This window comes from Candoia aspera, chromosome 3 (genome assembly GCF_035149785.1).
Source record: "Candoia aspera isolate rCanAsp1 chromosome 3, rCanAsp1.hap2, whole genome shotgun sequence".
In the NCBI taxonomy this organism is placed as follows: Eukaryota; Metazoa; Chordata; class Lepidosauria; order Squamata; family Boidae; genus Candoia; species Candoia aspera.
In genome coordinates this window covers 60925372-60947178 of record NC_086155.1, presented here as the reverse complement: position 1 = coordinate 60947178, position 21807 = coordinate 60925372, and the positions used below count along the sequence as shown (strand labels likewise).

The window sequence follows — 21807 nt, the reverse complement described above, 5'->3', positions numbered from 1 at the left end:
CAATCACAGACATATGTATCTAGGAGGAAGTCCACTGACATTTTTGAATGGCTACAAAAAAACAGACAAATTCCTCATAGTTTTTTACAAGAACTAGATGTTTCATGTAAGTTAGCAGATACCAGGAATTGCATAATTTGCATAAATTTGCAATTTGTATGAACATCTGGATACAAGAATGATGTACAGTTTAGTCCCAGTTAGGAATGGAATTTAATCTAGGTTGGTGCCCCAAGTCTGATAGAATGCTCCTTGTTCTTCCCTTCTCTACACTTGAGCTCTGCACTTTAGGACTGAGATGAATTTAACTGGGACAATTACTGCATTGACTAAGCACAACATTCACTGACTTGTTAATATGTCATTTAATTTAGCTCTCTAATCAAGCAATGACATCTAAATAATCTGTGAGTCTATAGTCTGGAGAAGTGACCCAGCCTATTGTTATATTCATTCCTATCTTCTTAAAATATATCTAGGGGAACTGTAAAGATGCTGCTACCAAATTCAAGCTGTTGTTGATCTTGCTTGCTGAGCAAGCTAACTTTTTTTACTAATTTCTAACCCCATACCCATTCTGTTTTTTTCTTGGCTATATTTAAGAGGAAATGTAAAAGAATTCCTGATGTTCCTCTTTTTCCCCAGAAAGGACCTGCAAGATTCATTTATGTACCACTCATCTGCCAAGAACCCTAAGGCTCTTCTCAGGAGCTGATAGCACCAGTTTCCTGGAACGGCTTTCCTCTTTCTGCTTTCTCTCAGATTTTAAGTGGTACCAGAATATTAGAGGGAGGGCTGTCCCAACATTTCTTTGGGAACAACTGATAGTTCCTTCAAGGGCTGAAGTCACAAACTTCTTGATGAAGAACTCATCTGCCCAGCTTGAACTGAATTCTGTCTCCTGCATGACTTATGCTATTTTTAAAGAATTTTTATTGGTGTTACATGTAAATTTTGCATGACTGTAGCCAAAAAAGTATTTCTGAAACTAGAGGAGCAAGTGTTTATACTAAGTTACCAGGTCCCTTGCATCAATTAAATTCTTTGTGCTATGCCTCAGCATTTTTCTCATGAAATGGAAACAAATTTTGTTTTCATGAGTATCTTTGAAATGTGTGTTTAAAAAGGAACTTCTCCATCTGAGTAAGTGAAGCTTTCTTAAATCCCTGTGATTTAAGAAGCAATTTCTGATAAATCAACAAGGAGCGGTTGCTTTTTTTGAACCAAGCATGGTGTATGTCAAAGAGTAGAAAGGAACATAAATACAAAGAGAGAAGTATTGATGATTAATGGACTCAGCAACAGGATTTGCTCTATGGTTACATTACTTTGCAAAACATGCATACTTGGGTCATTTATCTCTCTTGTCCTAAGCCACAGAACAGTTGCAGTGAGGATTAAGGTCATTAGAAATGTAATAACTTACCTTAGAAAGAAGTATTGTATTTAAAATGACAGTGTTGTTGTTGTTGTTATTATTATTCTGATCTGCCTTCTTTTTTTGGAGAAACGATTAAAAAACCATTACAAAAACCATTATTAAGAATATGTTTAAATTACTTAAATATGCTTTTGTCATGAACAAGTATATTGCTGTTAGAGTAACACAATCCTTATGTGTAATGATGCAGCTAGTATGAACCAAGCAAAGGTGTCATATGAATTCAAGAACTGAAAGTGAAACAAAGGACTTTCTCTAGTTCTTTTTGCTTATTTCTTGGAAGGCTTAGTGAGGGTTGTGGATCCAGAATGTTAATTCCTATTAACACCTTTTATATTCTTAGGCTTAATCCCACATTTTCATTTTTAAAATATTAAACCATAACAGGAAACAGAAAAATATTAAAAGTGTTAAAAATAAAAAGAGCACCCTCCCATGTTTTTTTTAAAATGATTTGTCTGATAATTAATAAAATTAAGCCACTTTAAAGAAGCTTTGCTTTTGATGCTTCCCATATGGAAGCAAATGGGAAAATGAGTTTAGAAGATGGGTTTAGTGTTTATTATAGGGAGAATTTATGGTACATGATGTAATTAGTATAATGTAAATACACCTCCTTAAAGAGAATGAAACTCTTTGGTACTCCTATCTTGCAGTAAAAAGTGGTAGCTTTTACTGTGTAACTGGAAATTGGTCATATCTTGTCATTACTATTAACTCAGGGCAAGAAATAGAAGAGCACTGATAAGTGGGTATATTTAACTGAATTACTAGACACCAGAGTATTGTAAAATTATCATTTATCAGTTGGTTTGTATTATGGGGGTTGGATTTTCATTTACTGGTTTGGAAAACAGCCTGATTCAGAGAGTGCCTGATTTGACTTGGCAGCTAAATCTGAACTTTGATTCAAACTTCATGGCTCTCATTTGAAATCAACAAATAGACATTTTCCCCCTCTTTGATAGAACTGATGAAATTTCCAGATACTATAGTCTTTATCAGAAAATGATAATTATCATGCTTCAGACAAATAGGTGCATGTATTTTGATTGCATCTACTTATCAAAGTGCTTTTGTTTTTGTTTTTTGAGGGAGTCAAGATTTCAAATGTCAGTAAGCAGGCAGAAGTCTATAACAAGAGAATTGTAATGAAAATGGCAACTTAAATGTCCACCTTAAAACAATGAAAACAAGAAGCAAAGAACATAATACAATATCTGCTGTGCTCCAAGATGCTATTGGTCCTAGAGCAGCCTTTCTCAACCTTTTGACCCTGGAGGAACCCTTGAAATACTTTTGAGGCCTCGGGGAACCCCTGCACATTCAGGCTCAAATGTAGGCCAGAAGTTACAGAATTTTTATATTCATTTCATGGGTAGGCCTGCATATATGCATTAGCAGTATTCTTAAACTAAAAATAAAGAATGAAACTTACCTCTTTAATGTGAAGTTGCCCGAATTTGAAATAATTTTTAAAATAAATTGTGATCTCCCTAGTGACCTCTTGCAGAACCCTAGGCTTCCACAGAACCCTGGTTGAGAAACCCTGTCCTACAGTAGAGTGATAAATTTCACTTATGCCAACTCCATGCAAACAGAAAATGAAATACATTGCTTAACCCCTCCAACCTCAGTCAATTTCTTCATGTTGTGTGCACCGTCTTGTATGCAAAAAAGGCCTCCCCCCAACCTTCCATCCCTCAAAAAATGAACAGTGGAAAGCTGCAAAGTTGGCAAGCTGCCTTTCCCATTGAAAGAAGTAAAAACCAGGAGCCAAGAGATGTATTGAAGCAATAGCACTTGCCAAAAGGAACCCCTAGAACCACAGAATTTGGAAGAAAAGAGTAGCTTTACTGTGGTTTTAAACACGTTGCAGTTATGCCCGAAATAAATCGGCTCAATGCTGAAACACAGCAGATATCATTGGATCACAAAGGTCTTGAGCTGCTTTTGAATTGGTGCAGACTTTAGGCCTCAAGCCTAGAGAAAGAAACCACAAACAGCTATTTCCATGGAAACTTTGGTGGTCCCATCAAGACAAGATTCCTATATATCAAAATTTTTCCAGCTTTGATCAGATAGTGCCATAGCTGCTTCCTGCTCCAAATATCCACATGCCTCTGGATATGCTTCTGAAGAAATAGGCAGGGCTGCTAAATAAACTTGAGGAGAAATTTATCAAGAGCTACAGAGTGAAAGCATATTATGAAAGCTAAATCCCAGTCAAAGATTGGCAGGGAAAGTATCCTAGTACTTTACAGTGATATACTCATTACAGTTTAAACCATTTTATGTTGCTTTGTGGCCTAGGTCCAGGCCTCCATTCTCCACCTTTTGTCTAAACTGGATCAATAGGACCCACAGGAAAGGTAATCCCTTGGGGATCTTGGGAAGATTTTTTTTTTAATAAATTGGAGCCTCCATACACTTTTACCTGATTCACCTTGAATGTGTGTGCTTTCCTTTTTCTTGTCTTTGATGCTATTTTTTTTTTTTGCCAAATGCTGCTTAATAGCAGGAGATGAACCTCCATAATTTCCAACACCCGTGCCCCTTATTTCTGATTCCTCTTTCTGGACTCCTTTCCCTGCTTTGCCATAATTCACAATTTTTTTCCACCCATCCCCTTTTTGCCTAATCTTTCTCAAGGAAACTGAACTCCCTATTATTAATAGTCCCAGGAGCCTAAAATAACCAAGAATTGGAGACCAAACATCATTTAAACCTGACACCCAAGCCATTTATTTGGATTAAGCCTTAACTCTAAAACAGTTTCTTTTTGTGTTCGTATTGTGCACTAACAGTTACTTTTGTCCTTACTTTAATTTATATTTACTTTCTATCTTGTATTTTTAATTGGACTGCTAGTCTGACCAACTAAAATCTTGACTTTGTTGTATTTTTAGTTATTTTCAAAGAAACAGCTTCAATAGTATGATATACAGTAGTGTGCTTTATCCATGTCAAAAAAAACAACAACCGTTTTAGGATCTTAGGATCTTTTTATTGTAAACCGCCCAGAGTCCCTCCTTGGGAGGGAGATGGGCGGTGATAAAGTCTGATAAATAAACAAACAAACAAACAAAATTCTGTTATGTAACTCAATTTAGTTCACACATTCCGGTCCCCATTCCCCCAAAATCACCAATATACACTTTTGGTCATTATTTAAAGGTCTGATCCTGGCTGATCATGGAAACTAAGCAGGGTCAGCCCAGGTTAATGGTTGGATGGGTGACCTGGGAATGTCAGAGCTGTTGGCTAGACTAAGAAGTAAAGAAAACATCCTGAAATAATGTAAAGCTGTCAAGAAAACTGCATGGGTCCAGTTATCAGGAGTCAAGCTTGACTCAAGAGTGTCTTTACTTTTAGTAGATGTCTACAAAGAGGTGGTCTAAAGTTTGAGCCATGTTTCTGACCGTAACTAGTAACAATCCAGCAATCTTATGAAGTCTCCATAACTCATTCAGCCCAAATTAGAAAATGAGTTATGGAGGCAAAGAAAGCTACACTTTTTTTTTTTGGTTAGTTGCTGGAAAGACCAGGAAACTGCCACAGGCAGTCCCAAAGTAGTCAACCACTCCTGCCCTTTCAATTATTTTCTCATACCCACCATCCTCTCCCTTGCATGTTTTCTTATTGAGAGTTATTCCTGTTTTTCATTCCAGCTCCCTAATTTCATCAACACAACGCTTCCTCCACATGAGCAGGTTACAGCTCAAGAGATTGACAGGTATTTCCGACAGGAACTGATCTACAAGAGAAATGAGAGAATGGGGAAAAGAGTGATGGCTTTGTTAAGAGAGAACACTGACAGGAGTTTCTTCTTTGCCTTTGGAGCAGGTAGGGCCTGAATACGTTTTCTGCTGATTTCAACATGATGGGATGGGATGGGATAATTAATCTCATTTTCTGATCTAGTTTAACTTTGTAATTTCTTCCCCATATCTTTACTCTTCTCTACCATTTACTCCTTTTCCAAAGCATCTCAGTCCCAAATTATTCAAGACTGGGCCATGGGAACAAAGACAAAGTGCTCTTTTTAGAGGTACTTTTTCAGTGGCTACTGTTACTGTAAAACATGGACAACGTTGGTATTGTTGCCTGGATTGGATTTTTATATGTGACAGATAAGAATTCAGGGTTTTACCATGTTCCCCTGAATCTAATTGCTGGTATTGCAACTATTATTTGTTATTACCTCTACCAATTATCCAGTTTCTATTTGTTTCAAATCCATTATTTTCATTTAGATTGGATGAGCACGTATGAAACATTGGCTCAATTTCCTGTGTACTATTAACCTTGAAGAGATGGATTAGTCACCTAATCCTGTTAATGAGTCAAAATTGTTAAGTTCTTGAAGAACTAATGACTGCATGTACCATAAAACTGTACAGAGGTTACAGATGCTCAGGAAAAGCTACTCCTGATAAACATTTAGCTAGACTCTAGGACACTCACACCATCTTTTTAAAAATGAACAGTACATAGAGGCAAATTTACCCAGCTATCTATTATATATAATGCAACGATATTTAAAAGATTATATTGTGTGTGGTGGGGGTTTACTCCATGGTTGTTTGTGCAGTGAATAATATCTTCCTCAGTTCCCACAGTTCCCCATCTACAAGCAGGAAATACTACACTAAAGAGCATCATAAAATGATACTACTGCTGACTTTCCTTTGCTAATGCAATTACCTGGCTTGACACAGAGTCTGTAAGATGATCTTGTTATATTGGTGCAGCAGGCTCCATGCCATGAGACTGCTTTGCTGACACGATGGATTATAGACCTGAGTCTTAAATTGGGTGAGGCCTACATTCAGACAGACTTCTGTGAAAACTAAAAGCTGGCCTACCATTGGCAAGCAGTAGAGAAAGCATTTGACAACAACTAATTTCCCTTTCCTGTAGACTATGTGTGCATTTTTTTCCCAGGCTTCCCTTAGCATTTTAGGAGAGAAAGAATTAGCCGTTACTTGTAACAGTATTTGTTGCAAAACAGAATATTGCCTGCCTGAGCAGTAATTTGCTGCAGACTTATGAAGCACCATCTCATAAAAAGCATCCCATTAGGTGAAAGCGGAATCAGGTTTAACTCCAGGAATATGTCTTCTGCTAACTTTGTTGTTGCTGAGCAGGGATTTGGAATGCCAGGCTAGAGCAGGATCCAAAATTTCACACTGGCAACTGCATTTCTGCTGAAGTGAAGCAAAATGAACAATCTCAAATGTAGAATATTTTCAGAAAATTGGATGAAAACTAAACTGTTTAGAAACTTCATTTAAGAAGACCTTAAAATGAACTCCAACTAGTATTCATTTTTATGCAGTGTGGTAATCAGCAGGAACAGTAAGATAAAGAACATTTTGAAACAACCTGTACATTGCATGTGGAATGCAAGCTAGTCCCCAGCATGTATTCTGGCCTCAGGGACCTGGGATTTCCAATGTATTGTTTGCCTTCCATAGAACAGCAGCTTTTTTGCCATAGGTACAGACCTACTTCATGTATATCCACCTAGAGTATCAGATTTCTATGAACTGCTGTACCCTGGGAGAATGAGATGATCACAAACACTTGCAGTGATTCTCCCTCCTCCCTCCCAAACTGAAAACAGATGCTGTTTATTGAGCAGCATCATTTCAATAAAGTGTGGAAAAGAAATCTGTGCAAAAAGTTTGTTCTCCTTTGGTCACAGCTAATGCAAGCCATGCAGCAAAGAAAACAAATGGTAATTCTATCATCTCTTTATTGCCAGGATATAGCATAAAAGACAAAAGAGGCCCCAGTGGTATGGAACCATTGATTTATTGGTTAAATAGGCCCTCCCATTGTCTGTCACTGCAGATGTTTCATTCTTTGGTCAAAGACACAGCAGCAATATCATCATGTTGATCAGGTAGTGAGTAAAGTAAGTAATAATTAACAGTTTTCAGGATGGGAGATCAATGAGTAGGACATAAATCTTAAGGACTTATTTAGTACATTAAAAAAATACCAAATTAGAATTATTGTTTCTGATTTGTTTGGATATGGTACTGGACTATAGAAGAAAAATATCAGTCTATAGTATTGTATACCTAGGCACTGGGGAAGAATTAAATTATCAGAACAGGCTTTTCTAAAGCTCAAGTTTTTTTTAAAAAAAGCACCAATGTAGTGATGCCATTTCTCACAAAATGTCTGGATTACCTTTGTTTATATTCTTCTGAGGTTTTACTACCATTACATCTTGTAAATACAACTATAGACTGTATTTTAAAAAATTGCATATAGTTTGGAATGAAATGTTGATGGAAAATTTCAGAAATTTCACTTGAACCTCTGTTGTTTAACTAGATAGTCTTTAGCCAAACTGTAGGACTGTGACATTAACCAACTTCTCATTTGAAGAAATCATTTTCTTTCTGGCATGAGCCCAAATATCCTACAGAGTAAGTCAATGGGTGACTTAAACAACTCATGGATATAACTGCAGCTATCTGGTAGGGGATCTCATAATTCTGCTACTGCAAATATGATATTATCATTTTATAAATGGTTGCTGGGATGGAATCTTTTTTTCACAAGAGATTCAATGTGTCATTTTACAACATTTCTTTATCATTCTGCATAGACATCCCTGGTCAGAGGCAGTTGTGCCTGAGGGCTTGCTTAAAATGAAGAGGGGTGGTTTCCAAAACCCCAACCCTTCCCTCCTAGCCTGTCATTCTATGAAGTTATATGTAATTTCTTTACATTCCTCTTTGGCCTCTGAGTTCGCAATTGGGAAAAGAGGGAATCAGAAGTACTACTTGGGGGAGAGAGAAATTAATGCCTACTTTCAAAGAAGAAGTGTATTAACAATCATACTGTAAAGGTTGTTTGAAATTAAGAAAAGAACAGTTGCTGCAACAGAGATAACAGAATATTCCATTTTAATGAGTGCTTGTAATAATAACTAGGAGCTTGCTGGATCTTCACCAAAGTTGTATAAGAGATTCTTAGGAAAAACATTTCCATTAATGGAAAACCCTGGTCTGGAGGATAAAGAGGATATTGCTGCAAAGAGTTAAGAACATCCAAATGTCTGAATTGTTTGGTTTGGTTAGACAGGCATGGAAAATTCAAGTATAAAATATAAAGCAAACAAGATCCAACAGTCATATTTCTCTCAATACATGTTTTGTATGCAAACATCTAAGGATGTATTTTCTTGTGCTAATTAAGGTTTTATTAACATTGATTTATCTAAAGATCTTCCAAACCAAATTAGCTAACTGACTCATGCAGAACTTTGGTCAGCTGCTGTCTTATAGGGTGGATGATAGCACAAAATCTGACCACTCTGTTAGAAATGTCTTTAAAAGCACATAAAATTCTACAGTCATATCTAATATGTTCAATAAAATGGATGTAATAAAGGTGAAATGAATATTCCCATAAAGGGATGATGTGGAATCACTTGACCCACTCTCTCTGTATCACTAGACTCATATGGAGAAATTTGCTGGGCAAAAGTAATATTTGCCATGCTGGGGCAAAGCATTAAATTGGCCCATTCCAGAGATGGAAAACCCTCCACTGTTTCACCCTGGCCATCTGAAGGTTTGAATTGCTATACATTAATAACCCCTCCTTTTGTCTAAATTATTTTAAGGGCTTTTAAATTGGGAAGATATGAGAAATCTCCAAAAGAATGAGTCAGAGTCTGGAAATCATACTGTATGGCAACAAACATGTGATTGGATTCCATGCAGGAGATTAATCTGGGCTAAATTAGTAGTAAAGGAGTTGTATGTTAACGTCTTGGATGGCTCAACCAATTGGAAAATGATCTGCAACTCAGTTAAGTCAGACTAGGAAGATTATTTCAAGCCATTGGATTCAATTACATAGGACATTATGTTAGTTTAGTTAAGGATTTGTGAAGATACATTGTTGATGAATAAGTGGGATTGTATGGAGAAGTAAAGAAGGGTCCTTCCATCATAGCTGTATGTGGGTTACCACATAAACCAAAACTGAGAACTGCTACACAGGTACTGAAGCTTCTAAATGCCCTGAAACATGCATATGCTTGCTCAACAAGCAAAGGAAAATGGAATGCACTTCAGAAACTTACAGTAAAAATTTGATTTCAGAAACTGCCCCCCCCCCATTCAGCAGTTGTCAGATACAACAGACAGATTTTACTTCAGTCTTCACTCCAACCAGTGAACAAAATCTGTTTTCTCTGGAATGCTTCGGACAATTAATGAAATTAATGTAGTTTGCATCAATTTACCTAATAAATGATTTAAATGGACAAAATGAAGTAAATTGTCTCAGTTGTATGAAGTATATAAATCGATGCTAATGATGTAAATTACATCAATTGCATACCTTTGGATTTAACGGACAGCTTCCCCTTGCCCCACTGGTTCATAAAACTGAGATTTAATTAGGTGGTTCATCAGCCCAATATAAGCTACTGCTATAGCAGCAGTTAACAAATGGCAATTTTAGGTTCAAGGCAGATCAGTTTTCAGCCATTTCAATAGAACAACAGTTCCAAGTAGCTACAGCAGTAGTCTTGGGGAGGCTAGGTCACCTGACATGTTGCCAACCGTATCAATTCACACAAAAAGCAATGGTAGTAATGTAGCCATAAGAAACATGGGGGGAAAAAAACCTCATATAAATATCTTGATTGGGCCATGGTCTCATAATAATATGCAGGCTTCAATTTGTCTGTTTATTGAATTTGTATGCCATATCATTCTTATTCCTGGCAACTTAGAATAAAGTGAAAGACAATTTTAAAACCCCATAACCTTTAAGAACAGTAAAAACAACTTCAGTAAAATCTCCAAAATAAGAAAAGGGGAAGAGACTAATAAACAATTAAAAATGTAGTCTACAACACGTGTAATACCATCGCCCAGAACCACTCCAACACCAAATCTGGCAGTAAGAATAAAAAAATGAAGAAAACATAATAAAAAGCAAAGCACGGTGGTGATCACTAACTTCCAGCAGGGCATCACTGAGAGGACCAGTCTAACTTCTAGAAGAATGTTGTTCCTAAGAATAGACGCCAAAGATGAAAAAATCTTTTCTAGCCTCAGTCCCTCTTCACCTCATGAAAAATTCCTAAGACAAAGGACAAAACAGGGAGAGATTCAATCCTAATGTTCTATTTAGTTAAAAGAATTGAATTAAATTCAATCACCCATTTGAATTCTGAAGTCAAATCCCCTTGGTTTACTAAAAGTGTGTGTGTGCGTGCATGAGCTAATATCCATCAAGCTGCCAGATCGATTTGAAGGGACAAGTTTCATTCTAACACTTAAGTCCATTTGGTATTCCATTTGGAGATTCATTTTAAAAGGGTGATTTAATTGAATTTCTTTGGAATTGAATCATTAGATTGAAATTTCACACAGTGTCATGTTGAAGAATGTCTTCATTTATTTGAAGTCTTAGATGAAAAGTGGAGGTAGGCTACAAATATTCATATTAGGTCCTTTGGACTGCAAGAGTAGTGTTGGGTTGCACCCAGGACTTACCAATGCTTGCAGTAATGAAAAAACAAACAGTAATTGATCACCCCAGCTTTAAATATGTAACATCCTCTTCTTAAACTCAAATATATCTCTATCTATAAACATAACACAAATGTCTTTAGGATGAGAGAATACATTAGACTTTTACTATATTAGCAAAACTGATATTAAGTTTAGATGGTATTCTGTTCAAATCTTCATATAGAAGAATATGATGTTGTGTGAACTGACTACGATCCTGCTAAAATACTTTCTTTCATAAATTCATCATTATCCGTACATTATTACTGTTCATAGTAGTGGAAATTGTAGTAGTAGGGATAACATGGGATTCACTGTTAGAACCAACCTAATCCATATAATGGTAAATTGTAGATAAGCAATACAGGGTATAGAAATCATGTAACATTCTTTAGTTTTCTAAACTGTGGTTTATATGTTCATAATCCCATTGACAGAACCACATACTGGGACCGTAATAAAAGATTATGTTACTTCCTCCAGGGTACAAATACGTATGTGGTCAATAGAACTGTTAAGTTTATAGTTAGGGCTGTACAACTGAGAACGCAATTTATAGAACGCATTGGGGTGGCATGTAAAGGTGATGAATTCATTTAAACTCACATTGTTTCTGTATTTTATTACCTGTTTTATTATATCTTGCATTTTTATCTTACAATTTTATCTTCATTTTACCCTACTGTATTTTATCATATTTTATCGCACCATAGTATATTTTAGCTAATTTTATTGTATTTTAGTTGTTTTAAGATATAAAATATAAAATATGCATCATAGTTTATATTTTATATCTTATAGTGGCTGATGCCCAACTTTCTGATATGGTCATTTGACTAATCAATAAAGTTACTTACTATGTTCATAATCCCTGCTAAACATCTGTAATGTGTAATATTGTAGTATTAATGTATCTGATTTTGAGAGCTCTGTTTCATATAGCTTGTCAGTCCTTACAATAGCCCTGTATAGATTATTGAGGCAGGGAGATACTGCCTTGGTGAAAGCCACCTCATGAATTTCTGGCAGTGATGTGTTCTAAATCACCTCCCTCTTTTAGCAACTATTCTACAATGCCAGGTAATGTTCCAGTTGAAACTCCTGTCCCTCCAATTTTTGTTACATTTTGAACAATCTTTCTGAGAACTGTAACTGCCATGTCTCCTGTCACCTGTAGTACAAGTGTTGATTTTTCTCTAAATGCTTCTATGCCCCAAAGTCATGTACTACATGATTGCAGTTCTACACTGTCATTACAGCTGAGCTCAGATTTCACTTATGAAAAACCCATAACGTTGCATTCCAGGCCAAAACTCTAAAGTCTGCATGGAAGTATACCACGGTCTCATGCTCACATAAATTGGGAAGATATGAGAAATCTCCAAAAGAATGAGTCAGAGTCTGGAAATCATACTGTATGGCAACAAACATGTGATTGGATTCCATGCAGGAGATTTATCTGGGCTAAATTAGTAGTAAAGGAGTTGTATGTTAATGTCTTGGATGGCTCAACCAATTGGAAAATGATCTGCAACTCAGTTAAGTCAGACTAGGAAGATTATTTCAAGCCATTGGATTCAATTACATAGGACATTATGTTAGTTTAGTTAAGGATTTGTGAAGATACATTGTTGATGAATAAGTGGGATTGTATGGAGAAGTAAAGAAGGGTCCTTCCATCATAGCTGTATATTCTATACTGGAAAGGGAAGGCAAAGATAAGAAGCTTGTTTGATTAATCCCTCTTATCACTGCAGCAGGTTTGCCTTCCTACATTTGTTCACTTCTCTATATTCATTTTGTAATAGAAATGTATCAAGATGTAGCTTTCTGTTGTCATGTAGTGAACCCTTAAAATGTGTTTTAGAGTGTTGGAATTTGATAATAAATATGTAGCTTTATTTCAACTGTGAATTTTTTTCTTCCAGTTTGAAAGTCCAGAAAATATGGATGTAAATTGTGGTGGTTAGGGAACAGAACGTTAGAATTACCCTTTCATTCAAAATCACATGTCTACTAATTCCACTAGCAATCAGATTTCAAACCTTTACAGCAACTGCATAAATGTTAGGGACAGGGATTAGATGTGTTCTCATTTCCCCATCCACATATTTCATATACCTGTGGAATTATCAGAATTTCTGTTTATCTCCTTTTAATCAGTATGAGTCCCCTGTTACTTTTGCAAGATTTCTTATTCATTCTACCAAAAAGAGAGAAAAACCTGAAAAAGAAAAAAAAGTTTTTTTATAAGCTAGAAAAGTATACGTACTTCGGAACTATAGCAAATATGCAGGCAGCATGAAACATTCAGTTCGACAAAATGGGCTAGTTGAAATATTACCTATTTCTACTCCATAGTTAAAGAAATTAGATTTTGTGTTGGCAGCAGTTGGGATAGTCTGGGTTTCTAATGTCCAGGAAGAACAATAATTCTTCCTGGACATTAAGCTTGATTATCACCCTTTTGGGGATTAAATAAATGAGTTTGCTTGACACACTTTGTGTAGAGTTGATCTTTGTTGGGAACTTTCACCCTTGTGAACCCACAGGATTGATAGACAGTACAGTGTACCAAACTTATAAGAGCTGAAGTGAGCGAGGAGTTTCCCAGCTGCCTCTTCCAGCTGAGAAATAGCCAAACAGCCAGGGCATATGTGTCATTAAAAAGAGTTAATATTTTGGCAACAAAAAGTATACATATATAATCAGTGTTTAAGAAAAAAAATGTCATCTGGCTTATTTCATTTTTATAGTCAAATAATGTGCACGTAACACATACGATAACATCCAGAATTTATGCATGCCATTCACTTGGACTTTATTTTTCCTAAGGCAGCTGATTTTCCTGTATTCATATAAACTTTGCCTTTTATTTCAAAAAATATCATTGTCACTTCTAGATTTCATGGTTGTATTTATCATCTTTGAAATTCAAGCTTAGAGCCAAAATATAGAGTTTATTATTATGGGAGGAAATTGTAATTAGTTAAATAATAGGGAGATGGATTCTTAAGGCTAGTGGCCAACCATGTGCCACACAAACTTTACTCTGATTTTGGAAGTAGGGCCTGCTGTTAAGAGCTGCCTATCTAATAGTCCAAAGTGATAGCATAACATTCTGTTTTTATGCACTTCTTCCTAATGCGTTCTGAATTCACTCCAACTCTTGAACTGATGAGCCTTCGTTAAAACATAAACTTCATATTTTAGACCTATGGGCCATGCATTTTAGCCAATGCAAACCATCAGTCTTTCACAAAGGAGATTGGAGAAGCATATCTAGCCTGTTTTAAAATGGCTTGTTATGTACTCATTTTGTGAGAAGGGTGTTTTGTTTTGTTTTTGTTTTGTTTTGTGGGAGGCAGTAAATGTTCTAACCAAACTATGACAGAAAATCTGGAGAGGTTCAGGGCCAGAGGTTCAGGTTGGTTTAAGAAAAGGCCAAAGATACAAGAAACATTTTTGCTGATGCATGTGGAAGATAATATGTGCTTCATTGATTATAGAAAGGCCTTTGATTGTGTTGACCATGTCAAGTTATGGAATGTGCTTAAGAAAATGTGAATCACACTGATTCCATGTTGGCAAAGGAGTGAGACAAGACTGCATGCTCTCTCCTTATTTATTTAACTTACACACTGAATATATATTGAGGGAAGCTGGACTGGAAGAAAATGAGTGTGGATTTAAAATTGGAGGAAGTGCATTATGACACAACTCTGATGCTGAAAATGCAAATAAACTGTAAGCTCTAGCAATGAGCATCAAGGATCACAGTGGAAAAAAAATGGGACTAAGATTAAATATAAAGAAGACCAAGCTAATGACAACAGGTACAGCAACCAGGATTATAAATGACAATGAAAATATAGGAAAGACTATCCACAATAAAGAAACCAGCAGCCACAGACTAGCATTGGGCCAGATTTATTTATTTATTTACTAGTCAAGTTTATACAGCCGCCCATTTCATGGGAAGTGATTCTGGGCAGTGCACAATAATCAAATCGTTAGAAACTAGATTGAATATTAGAAAAAAAATCTTAAAAGTTAGAGCAGTTCAATTGTGGTATCAGTTACCCAAAGAGGTGGTGAGTTCTCCTTCATTGGAGGAGTGCAAGCATAGTTAGACAGCCATCTGCCTAGGATACTTTAATTTGTATTCCCACACTGAGTAGGATTGGATTTCATGACCCAAATTGACCTTCCACCCATATTATTCTATGATTCTAGATTATTTAATGAATAGATCCAGTATTAAGATTCCAAACTCTGTCAATTTACACTGCACAGAAGAACTTTTTCCTTCTTCCAATCTTCCCCAAGGCTTCATTGTGATTTTAGAAACAATAGCTATTGATGATAATGCAACAATGTAGCATGCTATTATGTTGAGTAGAAGCAGCCCTTGATAAATGGGCACACGTTGCCTGGACTTGCTAACCGCATTGTTAATATACTTATCCCCTTATTTCTCAATGGCCAAAAAGTCTGATGATAGTAATTTTGCAAGAAGAACAATTGTGGATCCAACCTTGTGGATTTCACTAGTACTCTGACTCTGCTATTCTTATCAAGCTTGCAACTGAGTGAACAAATATAGGCATAGATAATTCAATCTAATGCATAGGACTATAAATGGAAATCTTTTCAACTCAGAGTTCAACAAAGCATTCCTATTTGTAAAGGTTTTTTTTTTACTCAGTGTGGAATGTTAGAATAAACTTATCTTCTGAGAAAACGTATGTGCTCCATTATGTTCTCAGATTAACACTGCTCAGAGGCATCCTTATGCCATCGTCAATAAATATAACAAACATAGAATGGAAGACTACATTTTTTATTATCTAGTTAAGTACAAACTGGTTTCACCTTTTGAACATCATTCTTATTTCATGCACAGACCTACTTAGAAGCAAGCTTTACTGATTATGAAGAGGTCTTCCTACTAGGCAAGTCTGCCTACCAAAGTTTTAAGCAGGAAACAATCCAAAAACATGCCTTCTGACCCTTTGTTTCATTCTCAAGGGTACTGCCATTTTGTGATGCTGCCTAGAAAAGAAAACAATAAAACACAGCTTCTACAAGCATTTCTGCTTACTTGTTTTTACTGTTTAAAAATTACACAGAAGAAACCTCCCAAGTCCAAGTCAAGCTGGCTGAACACAGTTCATTTCCTGGATTTGCTAGCTGTTCATGTGCATCAGGTTTTAGAACGTAGAACATCCTCACAGAGCAGTTTCTGAAGTCCGTCAGTATGTCAGTATAAAAATGTCAGTGTTTTCTCTCCTGCCTTGTCCCCCACTCTGTGGAGCTGACAGCACTGAGTAGGAACGCTTCCTCCTAACATTTTTGTTTTTCTTAAGACTTGCCAATCATGTCATTTGCCTTTGCCCAAAGTTTGTTGTCTTTGCAGATGGTCACAGCATGAGCTACCAAAAGCTTCAGCGAGTCTGACAAGAGATTCTGTTAACCTAATTCAGGCGTATGACCTGCCATCCAAGCAGAGCACAAAGGGACTTTTCACAGACTGGTTGCTACCCCAGATATTTCATTTCATAGGTTTCAATTAATCTGTATTTATTGCCACTTATCTTACATGGCTAACAATATCAAGGGTTTAGAGAGTGCTTTTCATGTCAAACTGGGTCAATTAAAAGACTACTTAAAATATTTGCAAAACTTTTTGCCTGAAAGTTGGCTGCTCTGCCTGCCTCTAACTAATATGCTTTAAACAAACACTATCCTTATGAAGAATGACATCTACTACAATTTCCCCTTGATATCTTTAGAGAGCCTTGAATAATTTATTTTAGTTTTGCACTTTTATATTAGGGGTTTAGAGAGAACAAGCAGAATTCATATGTATAACAGGAGATGCTTTCAAGACCTTTAGAAGAAGGAGGCCAGACATGGTATAGATTGTAAGCAGAAGGGATCTCATTTTAGGAAAATAAAGATAATGTTACTGAGTCAGGTAATGAAACATCTGCAAGCAAACAACCAAACTCAGAGAGCGCCAAGGACTCCACAATAAAGACTGAAACCCAGACCTCTTCACCAGGAGCCATGTTGTTCTCTGTTCAGCACTATACCAACGTACTGAAACTGCTGTGTGTTCTCCTGTTCTCTGAGGAAATATATTAAGATTACAGCCATTGTCAGACACTGAAACCATGTTACAGCACTTACTTTTAAAAAGCTTTAACCTTGGATGACAGCTGTTGATAGAGCATATGTAGTTAAGGAAAGAGTGTGCTTACTTTCATCACAATGCAATGTATGTGTAGGTTTGTGGCTGTGTCTTTAATGCATCTTGTTCTGTTCAAAAGCAACAGAAGAAAATATTGTTGGTAAATATTTTAAGATGTCTTTTAGAACAGAGTTTGAGCATTTGCCACAACTTCGCTGGCATGCTGATGTGATAATTGCCTAGTATAGAACCCTTTATTTAAAAAAAATCCTTGCAAAACCATTAATCGTTATAAGCTTCAACTCAATTCTGTTCTCTCTCTCTCTCTCTCTCTCTCTCTCTCTCTTTCTTTCTAATCTAGAGACTGCCCAACTCCAAACAACTATGGGTGGCTCACCTTTTAAAAGCAAGAACAATAAAAAATTAAGAAACAAACTATAGATATCCAAAAGACAAAACACTATCACAGGCAATGACAACAGAATATATGTATGGGGAGAGGCAGATGGATTCCTAGTAAATTTTCTGAGGCTATCAGAACTACTAGCTAAGTGACTACAAAGGACATTAATTTACATTTTAGAAATCTGGTAGAACCAGTGAAGTGGCAATAGATGGAAAAGGGAAAACATATCATTTTCAAAGATGGGAGGAAGAGTCAGGGAACTATCAGACAGAGGAATCTAGATTAGACCACAAGTGTCCAGACATTGCCAAATTTATTCAGGAGCTTTTGATGATGTGTTTTGCTAAAAGCTTTGAAATAGTGCAAATGCAATATCTACTGTATTTTTCCTGTATCTACATGCTTATTGATAGAGTTGTTTCCTTGTTTTGTTTATGTTTGTATATTCCCCTCCATTTTTTTAAAATGTAACTGTATATTGGGTTTCTCGTTATTATGTTGTTGGTTTAGATCACATTTAGTATTGTACGACAGATATTAAAATTCATAATTACACTTTGGTTTTGTTTAATAAAGATAGAAAAATAACCTCTAAAAATTAGCAAGTCAAGATTGTATAGGATTTATGTGTTCCCCAAATAATAATAAAGAATATGTGCAAACTGTAAAAAAAAATATCCAAATGGAATTAATGAGCATTCCTTTGTGTTCCAATTTATGACATAGTCATTTTAGATTTATCATGTTGAAAGCATTAACACAAATGGTTTGTGAACAGCCAAAAATATGATTTTGTATATGCAAGAAAATTGGCCTTGGAGGTAGAAAAAAGCTTTCATCCCAAGATACTGTCTGGTAGTTATATAAAATGCTCCATGACTCCTTGGTTTTCAGTCTGTGAGCCAAGATATATTGAATAGCCCTGATAATATCCAGTTATGTGTGGATACATCTCAAGAATCTGGCCAGGTGCTTTGCTTTTGATCTTATTGAAAGAGTGCTGCTGGGGTGGTTGCACTACCAGTTAGGAATAAACACATCTGTTTCAGAGGCTCAACAAAAAACACCACAATGTACTGTGATAAGAAACACCTTCATTTTCCATGCTCATCTTACCTGGATCTGCTTAGGAGTACCTGAAATGGAGGATAAGGCATAATATAGACAGTGGTTTGGGAGAACAACAAGGGGAAGGGGTGAGCGAAAAGCACCTTTGTCTGCATTATACACTAATGCTGTGCAAACCATTTTAAAAGTGGTGCTTGAGCAAAGTACCTCTCCTGAAAGCTTTATAGCAATTGTACCCTCTGGAAGGCTAAAACAGTCCTTTGAAAACTATCCCTGGCTGACTGCACATGTTAAGATTAACTTCAGTAATTTTTGATCAAGAATATGTATGTATGTATGTATGTATGTATGTATGTATGAATGTATGTATGTATGAAATAAATATCCCTTCTGAGCCAGTACCATTGATTCAGATTCAGAGCCTCTTCTGGGTGATTTTAAAATAGATAGGTTGGGCAATCCAATCATGGACCTCCCCATGAAATTTATAGTTTGGCCTTAAATCTTCTTCTGGTGTTGATAGGTGGTTTGATATTCCAGCCCATTTGTGCAGGCCTAAACCAGCTCTTCCAACCATTAGATTACATTTGTGCTTTAGTTATGTAGTTGTGGAGTCTTTAATAGCCACAACTCTGGGAAAATATGAGACAACAACCCTGAGCACATCTGCTTTCCTTTTGTTAATTCTGCTATGTTGTGCATAAACAGGGAATGATGGATTGCCCCTTGGTTCTTAACAGAAATACTGAAAAGACCTGGATTTAATTGTTCTGCATTTATTGCACAAAAGGAGTGAATTATGGCCTACTTTGCAGCATCTCCACTGAAAGTGAATATTAGCATTACAGAGAACCAAGAACTGCTCTTTTCCAGAGATATAACCCTGTCAAAACGGCTCCCTCCCTCTTGCTGGGCTCTACTGGAAAAAAGCTCATGAATTTGCTACCTCCTGCCAGTTAAAGCTCAGGATGAAATGCAAAACCAAAAGCTGCCAATAGTTATATATTTGATTCAGATGTTGTGAGATATGTTTGGTTTTTCTTGACTGAGTGTGAGATCAGTCAGGAAAAAGGAAAGAATGCAACAACGCGGAATGGAATTAACATGTCTATGCATGTAGGGAGAGTTTACCCCCCTCCCCCCCGAAATGGTATATGTTTATGGTGGGAATTTAGTAGAGCTGGAGCACTGTAGATTTCTCTGTAGATTTTGATTCTACCCTAGTTTGCTGACCCTTGGCAGCTTTTATATCAAAGGGCTTGCATTCCAGGGAGATTGATTTTCCCTGGACTTACTCACTCCAATTTCCCCATGCTATTCTAACTGAATATGAGCAGATGGTCACAAAAGCTTTGCTTTGAAAATAGGATCAGAACGATGAATCTAGCAGTTCTGATCCAGTTTCATGGGATTTTTTTTTCCTCCTAAGGAGATAGTATGTCTGCATAGAGAACACCATAGAATATGATACTCTGTCCCCCTCTTGTGGTCACAAAAGCATGTAGCTGTTCTATAAATACTCATAGTCTAGAAGTAAGGAAGAGTAATTTCTCCAAGTACCAAACTGAAGGTGGTATGTATGGACATCAAGGATTCCATTCAGTCCTCACATTTAAAGCATCCAGATGGATGGTACATTAGTTTTACATAAAGCTATAGAATTCATTGCCATTCAACACTGGCTTGCCTTAAATGTTTTTAAAAAGTCAAACGTGAGGTACCAGGCTAATATTCAATAAACAGTTCAAGTATACATTTTTTAAAACTTTCTGGTTCTTCCTCTTCACCTGGATTCCTGCTAGGTTCACCAAATCTCTCTTTCTCTGGACTGACCTTTCTCTGTTGCTATCACACTGTACCACAAGCTTTAATCAGTAAATAATCCATCATATCTGCCCTAGAAAAATGCAACAAGGTATATCATGACGATGATTGTGTAGAGCTGAGACCCACTCATTTATGAAACTCACTTGTTAGCCTTTGGGCAAGTTACTATAGCTGTTTTCAGGCATTTTTCCCTCAAGAAACTAAGGAGGAGCTTCCTGGTTACATCCATTTACTATAGCAATGTCTTCCTTAGTTCCTTTCCCTCTGACTTCAACACAGAAGTAAAGAGATTGTTGTACTTGTTTAAACTTCGTACAATACTGTATTTATCTGAATGGACAATTAGTTCCTCCCCACTCCCATAATATGCATTTAAAATGAGAGAGTTATCTTAGATTATCTGAAAATGTGTTAATGGAGATTGTCTTCTATTCGGGTCGATATGGAATTTGGGAACTTTAATCCCCTCCTCAGGCAGATTATGCCTTCAACATGGCATAATCTTGTACCTTCAACATGGTGGGTTAGACCATGAGTGAATATGGCACAGAAACAATGGCAACAAATATTATCTCATCCTTTCCATCATGGAGTTACAATCCTCTAAAGAAACAGTGCACAACCTGCATCTGGCCACATCACACAGAGGCCACTAAAGCTAAATTGTCATTTTTAATATGATAGATAGTTTAAATTTGAAAGCAGCCTTGAATAGGGGGTATCTTGATTCCTTCAACAGCCACCAAAGCACCAAAATTTAGTGGCTTCCAGGGCTCCAGCAGTGGAATTCAAAATGGCAACCAGGCCTTTTCCAGATGCTCTATAGCTTATTTTCCTTCAGGTTGGTGAAATGGGGCACTTAAATGAGGCTTGAGGTTCCTACAATGTGGCTGGCTGTTGTAGGGATAGGTCCACTAAGTAATCACATTGACTGTATTAATATTCATTAATTTGGATTAAGCCATAGCATAAATTACTTCAAATGTGCTTTTTGACTGGGCCTTTCCTAGTTCTTTATTTTGGCTTCATCCACTTTTGGATTATTTTGGCACACTTTTTGGAGACCAAGTACAACCCTCAGCCCTCAAAGCAATCTAATTTACCATACAGGGTTTATGCTGTGGATGGCATGGTGTTTTATATTAGCCTCACCTTCCTGGAGGCAGAATAAAGCTCAAAAGATTAAAGTAGAGGCGTTTTCATAATACCTACAGAAGAAAAGCTGTGAAAGACTCACTGTACAAAACTTAATGAACATTGAATGAGTGCTTTTAAATAATGTTTGGGAGTGTCCTCTCTAAATCATCAG

General features: G+C 36.5%; 1 protein-coding gene across 1 annotated transcript in view; it reads left to right on the top strand.

Moving 5' to 3' along the window:
• The window catches only part of TRABD2B (TraB domain containing 2B), a 247878-nt gene that overhangs the window by 178411 nt on the left and 47660 nt on the right, over positions 1-21807 (top strand). Inside the window, exon 4 of the mRNA XM_063300126.1 lies at positions 5113-5287. Coding sequence (XP_063156196.1) covers positions 5113-5287 — 175 coding nt within the window. The remainder of the gene's footprint in view (positions 1-5112; positions 5288-21807) is intronic.